The sequence below is a fragment of the Gracilinanus agilis genome, chromosome 3 (genome assembly GCF_016433145.1).
Source record: "Gracilinanus agilis isolate LMUSP501 chromosome 3, AgileGrace, whole genome shotgun sequence".
NCBI classification, from domain to species: Eukaryota; Metazoa; Chordata; class Mammalia; order Didelphimorphia; family Didelphidae; genus Gracilinanus; species Gracilinanus agilis.
In genome coordinates, this window is record NC_058132.1 from 95,662,101 (window position 1) to 95,681,020 (window position 18,920).

At 40.8% G+C, this 18,920-nt stretch overlaps 1 protein-coding gene across 1 annotated transcript in view; it reads right to left on the reverse strand.

Moving 5' to 3' along the window:
* Nucleotides 1-18,920, reverse strand: part of CHRDL2 (chordin like 2) — a 79,755-nt gene that overhangs the window by 22,312 nt on the left and 38,523 nt on the right. The window contains exons 5-6 of the mRNA XM_044665988.1: nucleotides 14,621-14,714; nucleotides 4,616-4,671 (exon numbers count right to left, since the gene is read on the reverse strand). Coding sequence (XP_044521923.1) covers nucleotides 4,616-4,671; nucleotides 14,621-14,714 — 150 coding nt within the window. The remainder of the gene's footprint in view (nucleotides 1-4,615; nucleotides 4,672-14,620; nucleotides 14,715-18,920) is intronic.

The window sequence follows — 18,920 nt, forward strand, 5'->3', positions numbered from 1 at the left end:
GAATCAATACTATGTATTGGTTCCAAGGCAATGGGGGTCAAGTGACTTGCCCAGGGTCACACAGCTGGGAAGTGTCTGAGGCCAGATTTGAATCTAGGACCTCCCGTCTCTAGGCCTGGTTCTCAATCCACTGAGCTACCCAGCTGCCCCCAGATCTTGGGATTTTTAGTGGCTTAATTTCTGTCAGAAGTATAATATTTATTGTTTGGTTGTGTCTCTTTGTGACCCCATTTGGGATTTTCTTGGCAAAGCTCCTGATGTACTAGAAAGATCCTGCTACAGGTTCTTTTACAGATAAGGAAACTGATGCCCAAAGGGTTAAGTGACTTCCCTCGAATCACACAACTATTAAGTGTCTGTGGTTGGATTTGAACTCATGAAGATGAAACTACCTGATTCCAAGCTCTGTGCTCAATCCACCATGCCACCAACTGCCCTAACAGTATAGCATAGCAGACAAAAAAAAAATAATGTGATTATGGGATTCATGAAGAGAGACATAGCTTGCCAGGAATATGGAAACGAGAGTCTCTCTTTATTCTGCCCTAGTCAGTACACATTTGGGGTATTGTGTTCAGTTCTGGGAGCTGCTATTTAAGGACATTAGTCATCTAGAGCTTATCTGAGGGAAGGCAATCAGGATGGGGAAGTGTCCAGGGAAGATCCATTGAAGGAAGCAGGCATGTTTACTCTGGTGAAAATAAGATTAAAGGCAGATAAGATAGCCATCTATTATTGGCCATCATAGGAAAGAGGAATTAGACTTTGTTGGCCTAGATTTTGGCCCGAGATTTGGCAAAATCAGGAAAAATGGTTAAACTTTGCAGAGGGTCTAATTTGGACTGGATGCCAAGAAAGACATCCTAACAAGGATATCCCAAAGTGGAATGAGCTGCCTTATGGGGCAATGGGCACCCCTCATTGGAGGTCTTCAAACCAAAGTTGAATGGCCATTGGTGGGCTATCTTGTGGGCATGGGCTAGACTACAAGGCTGCTGGGTTACTTTCCAACTCTGAAGTCATTCTGTGATCCAATAAATATAAAATGGCAGAGTTTGAAGGGTGAGATGTTATAGCCCATTTCCTTCATTTTATAGAAGAAGAGACCAAGGAACAGAGAGAATCAGAGACTTACTCCAGAGTATAAAGCAAATGAATGGCAGACACAGGACTGAAACTCAGAATCCTTGACTTCCAGTTTAAACTGAGGTAGGCTGGTAAATGTTTAATAACCAGCTCTTTGAAAATGCGGGACACACTTTTAAGTGGAGTCTGCAATATTAACATTTTTCATTGCTTTCTTAAGCTTAGACAATCAACAAAATAATAAATCAAGCACTGATTTGCAGCATTTGCCAATTTCCAAGGTGTACCACTCACAATGAAAATACAACAATGGATTCTCCTGAGCTGGTTTGAGCTTTCTTCAGCATAGTCCTGAATCTAGGGTTCTTCCCACATACCTTTTCCCTTCTTAACACCCACTGATCCCTGTTTGCCTGCCTGATTGTGGGCTTGCTTGGGGATGTGAGGTGATACTCAGAAGGAGAGGAGACGGTTTCTAGATGGAGGAGGAGTTTGGACCCAATCTGCCAAGAAGAGTGGATGTGACTAAAGGAAGAACATGATGGAGAGAGCATTAGACGAAGTAGGAATGGGAAGGGTTTGAACCTCTCTCCAGCCACAGATTCACAATGTGACCTCATATAAAACACCTAGCCTCTCTGAAACTGTTTTTTTCTCTATCAAATGGAGATAATCATATCTGTGCTCTTCACCCTTATACAACTATTGAAGGAAAAAGACTTTATAAACTTTAATATTATTATGCCATTAGCAATTACCAGGGCAACTAGATGGCACAAAGGATAGAATGCTGGACCTGAAATCAGGGAGACTTCTCTTCCTGAGTACCAGCTGTGTGGCCCTGGACAATTCATTTAGCCCTCTTTGCCTCAGTTTCCTAATCTGTCAAATAAGCTGGAGAAGGCAATGGCAAACCACTCCAGTATCTTTGCCAAAAAAACCTCAAATGGGATCCTGAAGAGTCTGATCCAACTGAAAAATGACTGAACAACAGCAAAAAGCAACTACCAGTATAAAGAACTCAAAGAAACATAAGGAAAACTTTTCTGTAGTGTTACAGAGCAAAGAAAGAAGAATCAAGAAATAAAAACTGGTTTGGAATTCTGCCTCACTGAACTATCTCTATAAGGCTAAGCAAATGATTTTGCCAACCCAGGCCTCAGTTTTCTCATCTGTAAAATGAAGGAGCTAGAGCAGATGGCCTCTGAGGTCCTTTACAATTCTAGATATATAATATTATTGAATATAAAATAAAATAAAACTCTTGTGTTCAGTATTTTTTTTTAGTTAAACTTTTTTTTAAACCTAGGTCTCCCTAGCTCCCTGAGGCTGAAAGTGCAGTGGGACTGAACCCAATTCTTGTCAGTACAGAAGCTTAAGCTACCTCTGTTTTTCCAATCCAGAATGTTTTACCCCTCTTTGAGCAGTTTACTGGCTCTCTGATCCCAGAGGCCCACCATTTTGGAGCCAGCTTTAGTGCAAATGCCAGAACAGCTTTAGCCCAATTACGACCTAAGTTTGTGCAGTCCACCAACTTCAGCCTCCCCACAGCAGGGATTATCAGCATTCACCACCACACCTGGCAGGCTTTCTGCCTAGTTTTTAGAGCCCTTCTCAAGCTAGGCCAATATGTATTTCTAGTCTTAAAGGACATGCCTAATCCTCCCTCTCACATTCAGCAAAGCAGCCAAACTGGCCACCTCTCCGTTCCTCCCACGACACTCCGTCTTCGTATCTCTGGACTGGCCATACCACCAGCCTTCCTTACCTCCGCCTCTCTTACTTTCAGATACAGTGTCAAGTCTTTCTGATCCCCTCAACTCTTCCCTCTTGGACTTCCTTGATTTTAATTACTTGAGAATATTTTTATTTACCCATTTTACATTTTTGTCATTTAGTCATTTCAGTGGTATCCAACTCTTTGTGACCCCATTAGGGGTTTTCTTGGCAAAGATACCTGCGTAGTGAACCATTTCCTTCTCCAGTTTATTTTACAGATGAAGAAACTGAGGCAAACAGTAAAAAAATGACTTGCCCAAGTCCACTAGTAAGTATCTAAGACCTGATTTGAACCCAGGATGGTCAGTCTTCCTTACTCCAGGTCCAGCATTCAGTCCACTGTACCACCTAGCTGTCCCATTTGATGTTTATGCTATAGCTATTTATAGAGTTATGAGTTGTCATCTGTGTCCTTGTTCAAATATTTCCCATGAAAAGAAAGCTCCCTGAGGGCAGGGATCATTTCATTCTTTGTGCTTGCATCCTCAACACCTAATGCAGTGCCTGGCACAAGGGAGATAGGCTTAATCAATACTTAACCGATTGAAATGGAATCTATGGCTATTATTACCATTTGTGAACTTTCAGGATGACTTGAGCTCCTCGCTGAACTGGGAGAGGAAATACTTTAGCATAATGAAATAGTTCTTACTTTATGCTTCACTCCTTTTCCCTCTGACCCCCTAGTTAGCCCCTATATTATCTTTATTGTGTATGTGGCTGTATTGGCCACATTTGACTCGAAACAGAGACTATGGAGCTTTCACCTTTGTCTCCCCACAGTCAAACATTTTTGTCCAGATCTATCTTTTTTTTTTTTTTAAACTTTTTACCTTCCATCTTAGAATCAAGTTCCAAGGAAGAAGAGCAGTAAGGGCTAGGCAATGGGCGTTAAGTGACTTGCCCAGAGTCACACAGCTAGAAATTGTCTAAGATCATATTTGAACTCAGGACTCCCCATCTCCCATGCCTGGCTATCTATCCTCTGAGTCATCTAGCTTCCCCCCTTTTGTTCAGACTTATGAGGGGTGATTGAGGACACCTCCACCAATGCAGGTCTGCAATTGATAGTCTTAAATAATTACCTGGGAAACTGAGAAGTTAAATGATTTACCCATTGTATAAATGGAGATTTTGAACCTTGGACTACAACCCTCATAAGTCCCTTAGTATTTCCCAAAATTCCCTTTAATCTCGCCTGGGCCTCCACATTTGGTGCTCCTGTTATTGTTTTATAGTTGGCTGTAACTCCTCCCCCTTTCTCTTTTGCTCTTGGGAGCGGGCAGGTTAGTACCTTTTAGTTAGTTTTCTTTGTTAGTTTATTATTAATAAAATTTCATAAAATATAATACTTAGTTATTGAATATTAATTTTAATCTCTAAACCAGGATCTCAGAGCCAATATGTGCCCAGGACACAGCTTGAACTCAGGCTTCCCTAACAAGGAGGCTAGCTCTTTGTTCACTAAGCCATGATATCTCTACTTTAATCAATGTTTGTTGAACTGACTGACTTAAAATCAAATAGGTAGAACTTTGTGACTATGGTTGGAAGTGGAAAATGAGGGAAAGAGAAGAGGCAGAGATAAGTTCTTAGTGTCTGAGAGGTTTATGAGAAAGAAGAGGAAATTGGGAAAAGTGGCAGGTTCTAAAACAGGGTGGGGAACTGGATTGAGCCAGGACTCTAAATTTTTCTTCCCCAGGCAAAGTAGCCATGTTAGGGAAGTGCTTAGGAAAGATCAATCACTCACCACTCCTCGGTATAACTGCAGGGCCTCTTCTTCAGCTGATTTTTCATATGACCCATCTGGAAAACCAAAGGGAAAATAGACTCATTGGTCCTGAACATACAAACTAGATTACTCCTGGTAAACTCTTTGGGTATGAATCTTTTTTTTTTTAGTTTTTTTTTCCTTAAAAAAATGAATAATCTTACTCTCTCAATGTGTGAGGGAGGGGATGGAGAGAATTTAAAACCAAAAATAAAATTTAAAAATAACAAGCATTTAAGCATTTATTTTTTCTTCTTCCCATCCTCCCATTAGAGAAAAAAAGAAAAGAAAAACAGAATCCTTGTAAGGAATATACATAGTCAAGCAAAATAAATCCCCACATTAACCACATGAAAATGTATATCTCAGTCTGAAGCCTGAGTCCATCACTTCTCTGTCAGGATGTGGGTAGCAGGCTTCCCCCATCAGTATTCTGGAATAGAGGTGTCAAACTCATGCCTATCAGCAAAACTCCTAAGTGTTGTCCCAACAAGATTAAAATGTAATTGGGTTGGGAAATGTTTAAAAAAATAAATAAAAATACAATACAACACAGATAATGTCAATCTGTGGTTTTCTAAGTCAATATGCAGCCTGCCAGGATCTGTTTCTATTTAAGTGTGACACCACTACTCTGGAATCATGATTGGTCTTTGCATTGATCAGAATTCTGAAGTCTTTCAGGGTTGTTTGCCTTCAGAATGTTGATGTTATATAAATTGTTTTTCTGGTTCTGCTCTCTTCGTTCTGCAACATTTCATGTCTACTAAATGAAGAGTAGTATAATAATACAGACAAGTATGATAATTTGTTCAGTCATTCTCCAACTGATGGACACCCCCTTGGTTTCTATTTCTTTGCTACCACAAAAGAGCTGCTTAGGTATCTTTGTATACATCGCCTGTTCCCTCCTTCTTCTCTTTGGGGTATAGCTCTAGTAGTGATATCACTGGGTCAAATTATGTCCTCAAAGTTTAGTGACTTTTCACCCTAATTCCAAATTGCTTTCTGGAATGACTGGACCCACTGACAGCTCTATCAACAGCCCATTGTTGTACCTGTTTTCCTGCAGCATCTCCAACACTTTTTGGACATGTATCTTCCCCTCATGTATCTTCCACTTCCTCCCTCACACTAGTCACCCAGATTTCATCTGTAACCCTTCCTTCTTTCCTAACTGCTCTGCTGGGCTAGAGAAATTAGAACCCCATGTAGGGATTTCCAGTATTAAAACTATTCAGCCTTGCTCTACTAGCACTTGAGGACCAAGGTCAAGCATCTACATCTTCTGTGAATGTATCTGTCTCTTCCCCTTGCCTCTCTGGAAAACCTCTATCCAGGCTTTGGGCAAACTGATGATCTGAAAGAAACTGAAGAATCATAATGAAATTAATTTCATAAGAGGAGAAGATGATGAAGGGAAAAAGAGCTGACATCTTGGGAAGTGAACAACCATCTTAGGGCCTATGATATAGAAATGTATTAACTAGAAATCTCGAACCTTTGGGCTTCATCTCCCAGCATCCCTTTCCCTGTACCCCCACATTTGTGTCTTCACGTGTTACTTATAAGTTTGTTGTAAGCCATACCCTCTCTCTCTTTTCCTGTGTGTGGGGCTGGGTTAGCTGCTATTTTACTCTAGTTTTTTAAATTTTAGTTATTATTAATAAACTTTATAAAATATAATAGTTATTGTATATTAATTTTAATTCTCACAGAAGAAAAATTAAGTGAGGTAGAATCTGACCTGACACATCTAGATTTGGGGAGAACATATTCTAAAGTGTTCTGAAGGAATATAGTCAGGACCCTGTGGCCTAAAATGCTACAGGGGAGGAAGTTCCAAGAGAGATGGGTAGTTCTCAACGAAATTCTGAGGATGCAAACACAAATGATTCCAATAAGGAGGAAAAAGCAGGAGCTGTTTAATGAGACCATGTGGGTGTACAACTTAAAATTTAAGATTTAGAAAAGACATGTTCCTGGAAAATAAAGAATTTGATAGAGTCTATTTTACCATGCACCCAAAGGCAACAAGAACCACCATTTTATGGACCATCTAGTTAACTTGCATTGCAATGCTTATGATAGGTTTGCAAAAAGACTAGTATGAAAATCTTTTCAGCTCAGCTTATATCCTCTATTCCAGAGGATGAGAAATTGGAGAAATTCTACAAAGAACTTAATAAATTCCTTCACATTATAGCAATACATAGTATAATACCAGAGTCATATAATATAATAAAAATCAATGAAAAAGTGGACATAGGGAAGTGTGATAAAAAAATGAGTTGGGAAAATATGGCTTAAGAGTATGAAATGTGCTCATCTAGAAGCTTGTACTTTACACAGAAGCTTCATGCCTTTATGCCACAAATGCCTTCTGTGAGCAAAAGAGACCCTGGACAGAGTACTGCATCAAATATTACAAAAAATGAAATTATCTTTTAATAAGAAAAAAATTGTTACTGATGTGAGAATTATTTCTGAGTTAGCTATGTATAGTCAAAAATTGGCTTATTAGAGCAAATGTCAAATCTAGTGTCAAACTAGAGGAATAAAAAGGGAAATGGATAAAGGAACAAACTTCCAACACCAACTCTAAACTAAACTTCCTAAAGAAGTTTATGCCACATAGATAACTAGTCATAATGAGACCAAAAGGTTTTGGAGCTTTCTTGGACAACCAACACTGGTACTTCTTTCCAAGCAAAGAGTTATAGCATCCAAGGGCAATGCTGATTTAGAATATGAAATCAATGTAAACTCTTATGGAAGAGGATGATGGAAGATTATGAGCAGCATAAAATGGTAAGAACAAGAAGAAGGAAAAAAAACAAATTGAAGCAACAATCAAAATTGTTATTCATTAAATGAGGGCATTTAAGGATGAAACTGAACCAATCATAGCAATCAAAAGAAAAACAGAGAAAAGTTGTAAAGATTTTTATAACATTTGCCATCAATAACAGTGGAGCCACCACACTTAAGGCTCTAACATTACAATACTAGATATTCTTCTATAAGAGGAAGTGGAAATGTCACAGAAGAAGACAAACATGGGAAGAACAACATCTATCAAGTATACATAAAAGGAGGATCATGCTGAAGGCAACATAATTAATTTTAAGGGTTCTGAGTGATTGATGATTGGTAGTGTTGTGAAAAAGAGATGATAGCAAAGGTTTGAGAAAGTTTTTGGATCTCATTATTACCAAAAGTAAGTAAATGAAAAATCATAAACATATAATGATCCATATATCCACCTTGCCATCTATGTAAGATTTTTATGAGAATGATCTATACAAATATCATTGACATCTTTCATAAAGGTTTGTGATGGAAGCAGTCAGGCTTTTGCAAACTATATTTTATAATGGACCAAATTTTTACAGTTAACAATAGATTGAGAGGTGAAAAACAATACAAGATTCTACTCTTCTTATACCTTGTTTGACTGAATAGAGCATTTGGTTCAGTTGAGCAAAAAGGATCTCCTTCATGGTGACTTTCATGAATATATCAAAATCATACTAGATCCCTTGAAATATGTAACAAGAGAGGTAACTTTGTTCAGTGACCCTCTGTTTATTATTATTGAGCAAGACTTGAAATGGGGAGAAGGATGCCTTCTATAGGTACTAGAGATAGCCAGGCAGCCCAGTGAATAAAACACTGGACCTGGACTCAGAAAGACTTGAGTTCAAATCGGACCTCTGATACTTACTAGCAACTAGACTCTGGACAAATCACTCAGCCTCTTTTTGCCTTCATTCCCTCAACTATAAAATGGAGGAAATAATAATAGGCGCTTGCTTCTCAGGATTGTTAGGATCAAATGAGATAATTTTTTTTGTAAATTATAGTGTGTGACATGTAGAAGGTGCCATATAGATGCTAATTATTATTATTATTACTATTATTATTATTACTTGCCACTAACATGAAGCCTGCCTAATATACAGTACAGAAGAAAGAAGGATTCTCTAAAACTGGTGAAATCTTCAAGAAGCTTGTTTGTGGCTAATTTTGTGTTCATTACATCAAGGCCCAGAACGTAGCAGATTAAGATCCATTAATCACTCAAAAAAGTTTTGTCTAACCATCCACATAGGAAGAACCAAGTGAATGAACAATACCTATTGTCCAGATTAGGACAAGCAATTGGAAGGATGGCCAATAGAGATAGTTTATCCTTCAATGTACCTTGGACAGACTCTGCAAAGGACAAGGAACTCTCCCCAGAGTTGAAGAGGAGGAGGAGGAGTTGGATTACCTTTGTGAAATGGAACAGCAATGCTTTTAATGATCTGAGGCTTTCCCTTGAAACAAAAGCTCATCTTGTAAACAACAGAATTTTTCAGATGACTGTAAATGACTGTGAGTCAGAGGATCTCAGTCTCTGAAGAATTAAAGTTAAGTGTCACCCAAAAGGGAATTGAGAGGCACATGGTGTGTGTGAGCCTGCTGGAATGTATTACAAATGAATTGTGTAGAAGTTGCCCAAAGGAAGTCCTCAGAGAGAGGGAAAATTAAAAAGAGAGAGAGAGAGATGAAGTTAACATTTAACAACAACAAGGAGTAAATTCTATTAGGATCCAGGCAACGTCCAGATACCCAGAGAAAAGCCCTAATGCGTTGGGTGGACCCCTTTTGGAAGGCCATTAATATGAACTACACAGGAGAGGTATGGATAGGTTGTGATCTGTGATGAAATCACAGCCCCAGAGAAGAAGGTACTGGGGATGGATGCAGGTAACAGAGGATCCAAATCAGAGTAACACAACCCTGTTGTGTTAGTGTTATAATAGTGTTATAATAGTGTCAGGAGTGTTGAAACTCAAAATGAGCCGAGGTTTGTGAGGAATGTTAAGAATAACAAAAAGGAAAGACACTTTGAAAGACTTTAAGAAATCTGATCAATGAAATGACCCATCACGATTCTAGAGGACTGATGATACAGCACACTACCCACAAGGAGCAGAATGAAACATATTTTTAGACACAGACTTTGTATCCACAGACTTGTAAAGATACAATGAAGATGGTTAATGGGCAGCTGAAACTCAGGCTAAGCCAGGAGATGGTAAGAAAATACCAAGTTGTCTTCAGCCAGTTTAAGTCATCTGACCAAGAGGAACAACATCCCATGGCACTGAAAGAAATAGTAGACCTGATTGCTGATCCACTTTTGGTGATCTCTAAGCAATCATGCGATTTGGATTCTTCACACATAGGGATGAAAATAGGCAAATCTTGACCCTATTTTCACAAATAGAAAAAAGGCAGATTCTTTTATATATGAGCCAGTAAGCTTGGCTACAACTGTGGGCATGTCTCTAATATCTTATTAAAAGGAAAGTCTGTGAGCATTTTGAAAAGGAAGCAGTAATCTCCATGATCCAACATGAGTTCATTAAAAAAAATCCTATCACACTTACTACATTTCTGTCACTAGATTAGTAGATCAAGGGAAATTCTATTCAATTCAAGTTTATAAGCATTTAAATGCCTGTGCTAGGAGCCAAGGATACAAAGATTTAGGAAATAGTCTCTGCCCTCAAGGAGCCTATATTCTGCTGGGGATAGGCATAGGGATGAAGGTGGTACATAAAACATAAAAACAAGGAAATAAATACAATATGAATAAAAAAGTTATTTCAAGAGGGAGAGAATACTAACAATTTGGCGGATCAGGGAACACCTCATGCCAAACTGTGAAGGAAACAAAGGATCCTGCAAGGTAGAAGTGAGGAGAGTCATGGGAGATGATTTATGTAAAGATGGAATAGGGGACTGGCATGGTCTATATGGATTTTGCAAGGCATTTGGTAAACTCCATCATTGTGGGCATGATAGAGAAATATGGGCAAAGTTGGGTGAATTGAAAAGTGATTGAATGAATGACCAGTTCTATAGAATAGGAGTTTATGGATCAATGTTAACCTGGAGGGCTCTCCTCGTGGTCAGATCTTTCCTTGGGTCTGTTCTAACCAATATTTTTTTTTATCAGTAATTTGCATCAAGACCAAATAATATACTTGCCAAATTTAAGAATGACAGGGGAAGGGAAAAGGAAGAGAATAAGCATTTATTAAAGGATCATTTTGTTCCAGGCACTGTGCTAAGTGCTTTACAAGTTTTATCTCATTTGACAGGAAGCTGAGAAGGATAGCTGCACTGGATGACAGAATTAGGATCCTAAAATATCTTGGAAAGCTTGAAAAATGGGCTGAATGAATTGTACATGTACAGGCTTGGCTAGACAACACAATTTACAAGAAGGTCTTAGAGGACTTCAAGTTTGGTGATGTTGACACTGCTATGTGTTAACCAAAAAGTTAAAACTGTAACAACCACAGGGAACGGTTAGCCTGAGTATCCTCTGCTCAGATCAGCCCATATGGGGTCAGATCCCAGGGTTCTGGGGCCATGTTTTAAAAACAACACTGATAAGTGAAAACACATCCAAAGAAAGGAGATTTGGGATGGAGAAGGGACCAGAGACTGTTGTATGAGGATCAATCAAAAGAGTTAGAGATGTTTATTCTGGAGAGGAGAAGACTTAATGAGGTCTATGATAGGTGGCTTCAAAACTCTGAAAGAGTTATCACACAGAAAAGATTGAGCCTTCTTCTGGATTGTTGCAGAGCAACAGATTTTGGCTCAATATTAAAAGAAACTCTGGGGGGAGGCTGGATGGATTAGTAGATAGAGAGCCAAGTCTGGAGATGGGAAGTCCTGGATTCAAGTGTGACCTCAGACCCTTCCTAGCTGCCTAGCCCTTACTATACTCTTCTGCCTTGGAACCAATATATGGTATTGATTCTAAGAGGGAAGATAAAGGTTTGGGGTTTTTTGTTTGTTTGTTTGTTTTTTTAAGAAAGAAACTGTAATGATCAGCGCTGTCTAAAAGTGAAATGGGAGTCTCGGAGAGATAGTAAGTTCCCAGTCGCTGGAGGGTCACACACAGAGGATCCACGATTTCCTGCTTAGGTACCGCTAGATTAGTGGGCAGCCGAGGTCTCACCTTTCTCTGAGATTCTGTGGTTCTAGAGAGTCCGATGGGAGGCCTCACTCAGCAGCCAATAAGGAGGGCTAAGCAGGCGGGAGGGGGACCACAAAATACTATCGGCTGCTGCGGTCAGGGCCAGGGGCAAGTTTTTATTATTGCCTCTGAGGCAAATCTAACTAACCAATCATGGTGCTACCTCCTAGCTCTGACATTGTATATTTGGGGGTTCCTTTTAGCTCCCACAGCCTCTCTTCCAAGGTTCTTGCCAGTCCTAACAGTCTATTTTAAGGTCCTGCACTGGCTATCCCCACGCCCACCTCCCCACCACACACACACACCCCTGTCCAAGGTCCTCCTCTAACAATTCCAATGGCAAAGAAAGTCTCAAGGCCAAAGATGGTGAAAAAGTCCCTCCTGAGCACGTGTTCGATAACAGCTCCACACCGTCCTCTGGTGGTAGCCCCACAAACTGCAAACTCCTCCTCCAGACCCTTCCTCCCTCCCTTCCTTCCAGGACAGCTCCTAAATTAGTAGAAGTGATGGATTTGAAGATGCTTCTTATTCTATAGCTAGAGTGAGCCTACACCTGAGCCCAGCCCGGTTTAAAGAAAAGCAGCCATCAAGATCCAGCCCAGGAGGCACTTCCTCCAAGAAGTCTTCTCTAATCACCCCCAGCCATAGGATCTAGACCAAACAATTCAGTTAATTATTCTCTAAATGTTTGGGATGGTGAGAAATGCATGGGAAAATGGTCTAGAAGAGTTTTGTAAGAAGGGGAGTGTGTGTGTGTGTGTGTGTGTGTGTGTGTGAGAGAGAGAGAGAGAGAGAGAGAGAGAGAGAGAGAGAGAGAGGCAGAGACAGAGAGAGAGAGAGAGAGAGAGAGAGAGGCAGAGAGAGACAGAGACAGAGAGACAAAGACAGATAGAAAGAGAGAGAGAAAAAAGAGGGAGACAGACAGAGGCAGAGACAGAGACAGAGAGACAAAGATAGATAGAAAGAGAGAGAGAGACAGAGAGATAGACAAAGACAAAAAGAGAGAGAGATAGACAGACAGAGAGACAGACAGAGAGGATGAGAGAGTAAGAGTGGATTATCCTGGTGTGGCATGGTAAATTTGGTCTCTGATGCTAAACTGGGAAATTGTATAATTCCAGGCAAGTCCCTTCACGTCATTAGGCCTCCGTTTCCTCATCTGTAAAATGGGGGTGATATTTGTACCTCTTACCTTTCTGGGATGTTGTATTCTGATCTTAATGAAAGAGAACTAACTCTCTCTATAATTCAAGTTGGTGACCAGTTACCACCAAAAGAGAGAATAAGGGTAAGGAAATATATGGCATAGTAGAAATAGCCCAGGGCTGGGGAGAATGGGGACAACAGGAGACCCGGGTTCTAATCTTGGCTCTGCCACTGATTCATTGACTGAACTCTGGTAATTAAATTGATAACTCCCATTTTTATAGCACTTACAGTTGGTAAAGTGTCTTCTCTGTGAGGAAGATATTAATATGACTGTTTTACACAGGAGGAAAATGAGGCTCAGAGAAGGTAAATTATTTGCTTAAAGTCACACACAGTGGTGGATTCAGTGTCAGGTACACTGACTCCAAATTTAATGAAATCTCAACTTTTACTACATCATGAGCCTTAGTCTGCTTCTATAAAATGAGGGGTTTGGACTAGGTGAGTCTTGAGGGCCCTTCTTTCTCCAGTTTGTCTCTATTTCCAAAACAAAAAGGGAAGAGAATCAAGTCTTTGAATTCTGTGATCAAAACATATATCTAGAGTTCTGTGTTTAGTCCTGGAGCCACATTTTAGGAATGACTCTCAAACCAGAGTATATCGTAAGGAGACTGATCAGAATAGGGAGGGGACTGGACACTATATGTCGCATGGGGCTTCATTGGAATTCTAGAATTAATAGGCCTAGGAACTTGACTTCCATTCTTGGCCACATTGATTAATGGGATGATGTAGTAGTAGCATAATAAGCCAGATGAATCAATCTAGAACAGACTACCCTTTCTTTTTCGATTGGTAGAGAGATCAGGGACAACTATAGACGTAAAGTTACCTATAATTTAGTAATGTAGTTGACAAAGTCTCTTGTATTTTTGTAGAAAAGGCATGGACCACATGATGGTATAACTAATTGGCCTTGCAACTGGTTGAATGGCTAGACCTAAAGGGATATTTAAAGGGATAGCTGTCTTCTTTAATTTAAAAGACTACCACATGGAAGAGGGATTGGACCTGTTCAGCTTGAACCCAGAAGATGGAATTAAAGCCAAAGAGCAGAAGTTAGGGGGGAAATGGTAAAATTTAGGTTTTATGTGAGAAAAAACTTTCTAACAATTAGATCTCTCCAGAAGTAGCCTTGGGGATTAGCAGACTGCCCTTGACTGGAGGTCTTCAAGGAAAGGGCAGACGTACCTTTTGGGTTTGTTATAGAAGGGATTTGTGTTTAAGGAAAGGTTGGAATAGATGGTCTCCGAGGCTCCTTCCAACTCTGTGATTCTGCAGCATTCTAAATCTAAGATTTCTCCTAACTCTGGCATTCTTTGTTTTAAAGTTCCTTCCTCTTCTGACATCCTGTGCTCTAAATTCCTTTCCAGATCTAGTATTCTGGGTTCTGAGATCTCTTCCATCTCTGACAGCCTGTGCTCTAAATTCCTGTCCAGATCTAGTATTCTGGGTTCTAAGGTTCCTCCCAGCTCTGATAGCCTGTGTCCTAAATTCCTTTCCAGATCTAGTATTCTGGGTTCTGAGATCTCTTCCAACTCTGACATTCTGTGCTCTAAATTCCTGTCCAGATCTAATATTCTGTGTTCAGAGGTCCCCCCCCCACACCTGCCACCAGCTCTGACATTCCATGTTCTAAGGTTCCTGAAGCATTGACATTCTATATTCTGAGGCCCCTCCTGGCCCTGGTGATCTGGAGTAACCACCTAGGCAGGCTTCCACCTTACCTTTGCAGGTGTGACAGCAGGAGTCAGGTGCTGGGGCAGGTGTGGGGCAGCTGGTTTCAGGACAAGTCATGAGGCCACAGTAGATTTGGCCTTCCTGGGAAAGAAGAGGGAACAAGTTCAGTGGTTGGGCCCTGTTGCCTTTGGAGTCTAGACATGGGATGCAAAAGCAGAAATGGGCTTGAGATTTGAGAACACAGAATCTTCTACAAATCCTGGAAAGAAAGGACATTAGAACAGAGAATATAGAATGGAGGGATCTTCTAGGATGCTGATGAAGCTGATGGGAGGTAAAGGGGATGTAAGCAGCCAGAAGGCTAAATTTAACATCAAGAAAATCCAAACTGAAGTTGTATCCTGGACATTTGTCATTGGGTGGCTTGGCAAGTCCTAACCTCCCTGAGCCTTGGTTTTCCTGTCTATGAAATGTGAAGATGGCTGAAACAATACTAACATTAAAGATGGTGATAATAAGTATTGATGTAACCCTTTATGGTTTGAAAAGTACTTTACTTATACTACCTCAGTTGATGTCCACAGCAATCCTGAGAGGGAAGGTGTCCTTATCCCCATTTTACAGATGAGGAAATTGTCTCTATTTCTATTCCTAGCTCTTAGCACAGTGCCTAGCACAGAGCTGGACCTTAATTAATGTTTATTGATTTGATTTAACTTGTCTTGGGAAGAATGAAGTGAGTTGCTTAGAATCGCATATCTAGTCCTAATTGTCCTGTCTGTAGCTTGTTGGTACATATTTGCTTGTTGTCTCCTCCAAAAGATTATAAGTGACTTGAGAGCAGGGATTGCATTTTTCTTTTTTCTTTTTTATTCCCAGGGTTTAGCATAGAGACTAGCACAGAGTAGGTGCTTAATTTACCAGCTGATTACTATTTTTTAAGTTCATTTAATTAATTAATTAATTTAGAATCTTTTGCCATGGTTACAAGATTCATGTTCTTTCCCTCCCCTCCTCCATCCCCCTCCCATAGCTGATGAGCAGTTCCGCTGGGTTTTACATGTGTCATTGATCAAGACCTATTTCCATATTATTGATATTTATACTAGAGTGATGGCTTAGAGTCTACATCCCCAATCATATCCTCATCAATCCATGTGATCAAGCAGTTGTTCTTCTGTGTTTCTATGCTGATTACTATTAGTTATTATGATTATTGGTTATTTGATTGAGTCAGGATTCAAACTCAGGGCTTCTTGGTTCCAAGCCCAATACTCTATCCTCGTCGCCATTTAGCTACCTCATATATCCCTATCATTTGTCTTCTATCAAATCAGATCATGGGTCTAAAGGGCTACGTGGATTTTGAGATTTACAGAAAAATTTCATTCTTTTTGGAGTCAGTGGCTTCTAGGTAAGAAGTCAGGGATTCATTTACTACTGTCCTGTAGAGAGAGGGTGCAGTGAATAGTCTTGAGCCTGGAATCAGGAAGACCTGAGTTTAAATCCAGCCTCAGACTCTTACTAATTGTGTGATCCTGGGCACGTCACTTAACCCCATTTGCCTCAGTTTCCTCATCTATCAAATGAGCTGGAGCAGGAAATGGCAAACTACTCCAGTATCCTTGCTAAGAAAATCCCAAATGGGGACACGGAGAGTCGGACGTGACTAAAAATGATGAATTGCAACAGTATTATTGAATAGGGTGGGCAGGATACCCTATCAGGAATCTGGAGATTTGGGTTCTTCCAATAATTTGTTTTATGACTTGGACAAACCATTTCCCTTTTAGGGAACTTAGGTTCCTGGTCTATACATTGAGGAGGCTGGACTTCATGGCCTTTAAGGCACCCATAAACTTCAATGACCGGATACTTCTGTCAAAGATATTAAGAAATTTTGTCCTTGCCTCTAGGAATTGGGATAATCACTCTTATTTCCACAGTACTCTAAGGAGAAAGCTCTGACTTCATAGCAACTCTGTGAGGTAGGAAGTTTGATTATTATTATAAGCCCCATTTTGTTGATGAGAAGACTGAGGCTCTGGTCACAGAGTTAGTAAATATGAGAGCCAGGATTCCAACCCAAATCTCCTCATCCGTACCCAACATGCTCATTACTCTACTAGGTTACCTCAAGAATAAGCTTCACTTATCTGGAAAATAACAATAACGTTTATTTATATGGTATATGGGCTAGTTAAGCACAATCTCCTCTGATTCTTCCAAAAACTAACAGGACAGGGACTTGCATCTCCGTTTTATGGAAGAGGAAACTAAGGCTCAGAATCACGGCTCAAAGCCAGCCTCCTCTTTGTCCTACAAAAGGGTGCCTTTCAAATGACAAGAATCCAGCTCCTCATTCCCTTGCCAAACTACATAAATGAGTTCTAATACATTATGATTCCATTCATATATTGGATACTTGCCCCTGGTCCTTTCACTACCCCTATCCTTTTATTTGAAGGGGGAAAAAAAAAGACTAGATAAAGTCAAAGGCCTCTCCTAGCTTTGATATTCTCTATTCTAAGGGCTCTCTCTCAGCTCTGATTTTCTGGGTTCTAAGGTCCCTCCCAGCTCTGATATTCTCTAGTCTAAGGGCCCTCCTAGCTCTTGTGTTCTCTATTCTAAGGGCTTTCTCAGCTCTGCTATTCTCTGTTCTAAGGGTTCTCCTAGCTCTGATATTCTCTATTCTAAGGATCTTCCTAGTTCTGCTATTCTCTGTTCTAAAATCTCTCCCAGCTCTGATATTTTCTATTCTAAGGGCCCCCCTAGCTCTTATGTTCTCTATTCTAAAGGCTTTCTCAGCTCTGACTTCTCTATTCTAAGAGCCCTCCTAGCATTGATATTCTTTATTCAAAAGTTCTCTCAGCCCTGATCTTCTCTGTTCTAATGGCCCTCCCATCTGTGACAATCTATGTGCTAAATATAGGCCGTTCTAGCTCTGACACTCTATTCTCTCAGTTCTCTCCCAGCTCTAACACTGTGTTCTATGCTCTAAGGTCCCTTTGCTCTTCTCCATTCTAAGGTTTCTTCAAGCTGCCATGTTATGTTCTACATTTTAAGGTCCTTTCCAATTCTGATATTCTATGGTCTAAGTGAAAAAAAATCACCAAGCGCCCCCTTCCAAATCTGTGGTTTCTTCTCCTCCACGGGGCAGCTTACAGGTGTGAAATTATGGTGTGTGCGGGCATGAGCTGTGTGTATACAGAGTGATCTATTTCACCAGCCCGGGACGTGCTGAGCAGGGCAGAACCAGGGAATATTTAGATTGGTAAGGTTTCCGAGGCCGGGGGAGGCCATACTCAGCAGTTTTCACCTCTCTCCTTTCCCAAGGCGCTGGAATAGTTCTCTAAGCAAAGCCACCACAGTCTCCTCACCCAGCCGCCTTCCTGGCACCCACAGGCCTCCAGATCGGGCGGGGGGGGCTCAGCACAACGGTAGGCTGTGTGTGCGCCAGTGGGCCGCCCATTCTGGAAGGACAGAACCGTGGCACGGCTCGGCCCTCGGGCTCTGCCGGAGTCAAGGGGTCTGAAAGTAGGTCACTCATAGAGGCTGCCCTTGCTCCCAGCTCAGTGGGCACTTCGGGACACCCTGAGAAAAGAGACAGCGGGGTACCTTGGGAAGATCACTGCACTGGGATGCAGAAGAGCTGGGTTTGCATCCCAGGGTCTGTCTGCCTCTTTTCCTCACTTCAAACGACCCCAGGAAACAGCTAAAGTCTAAGAGGAGGGTCAATGTCCCAAAGTAGAAAAGACTCTGGATTCTGACACCTGTGGGGCTCGGTGTCATTGAGTCACTTCATCATTGACTTTGTGTGTGCCCTTCCTAGAGGAATGCTTACTAGAAGACAGGAAGGAAGGAAGGAATGTAAGGAGGAAGGGAGAGAGAAAGGGGAAAAGGAAGGAAGGGAGAAAAGGAGGGAGGAAGGAAGGAAGGAAAGCAGGAAGGAAGGGAAGAAGGAAGGGATGGAGGGAGGGTAAGAAGTAAGGAAGGGAGGAAGGAAAGAATGAAGGGAGGGAGGGAGGAAGGAAAAGAGGAAAGGAAGGAAGGAAGAAAGGAGGAAGGAAGTGAAGAAGGAAGGAAGGAAGGAAGGAAGGAAGGGAGGGAGGGAGGGAAGGAAGAAGAAGATATTCATTAAGTGCCTACTATATGCCATGTACTATCTATACACTTTACAAATAGTATCTCAGTGAATTCTCACAATACCCCTGAGAGGTATATATTATTATTATCATCCTCATTTTTACAAGTGATTAGAATGGATGAATAAGAAGTATTATGGTATCAACTTCCCTAGAGGCTTTCCTTAAGAAAGTTCAAGTTCTGGACCAAGAGCTGGGGATG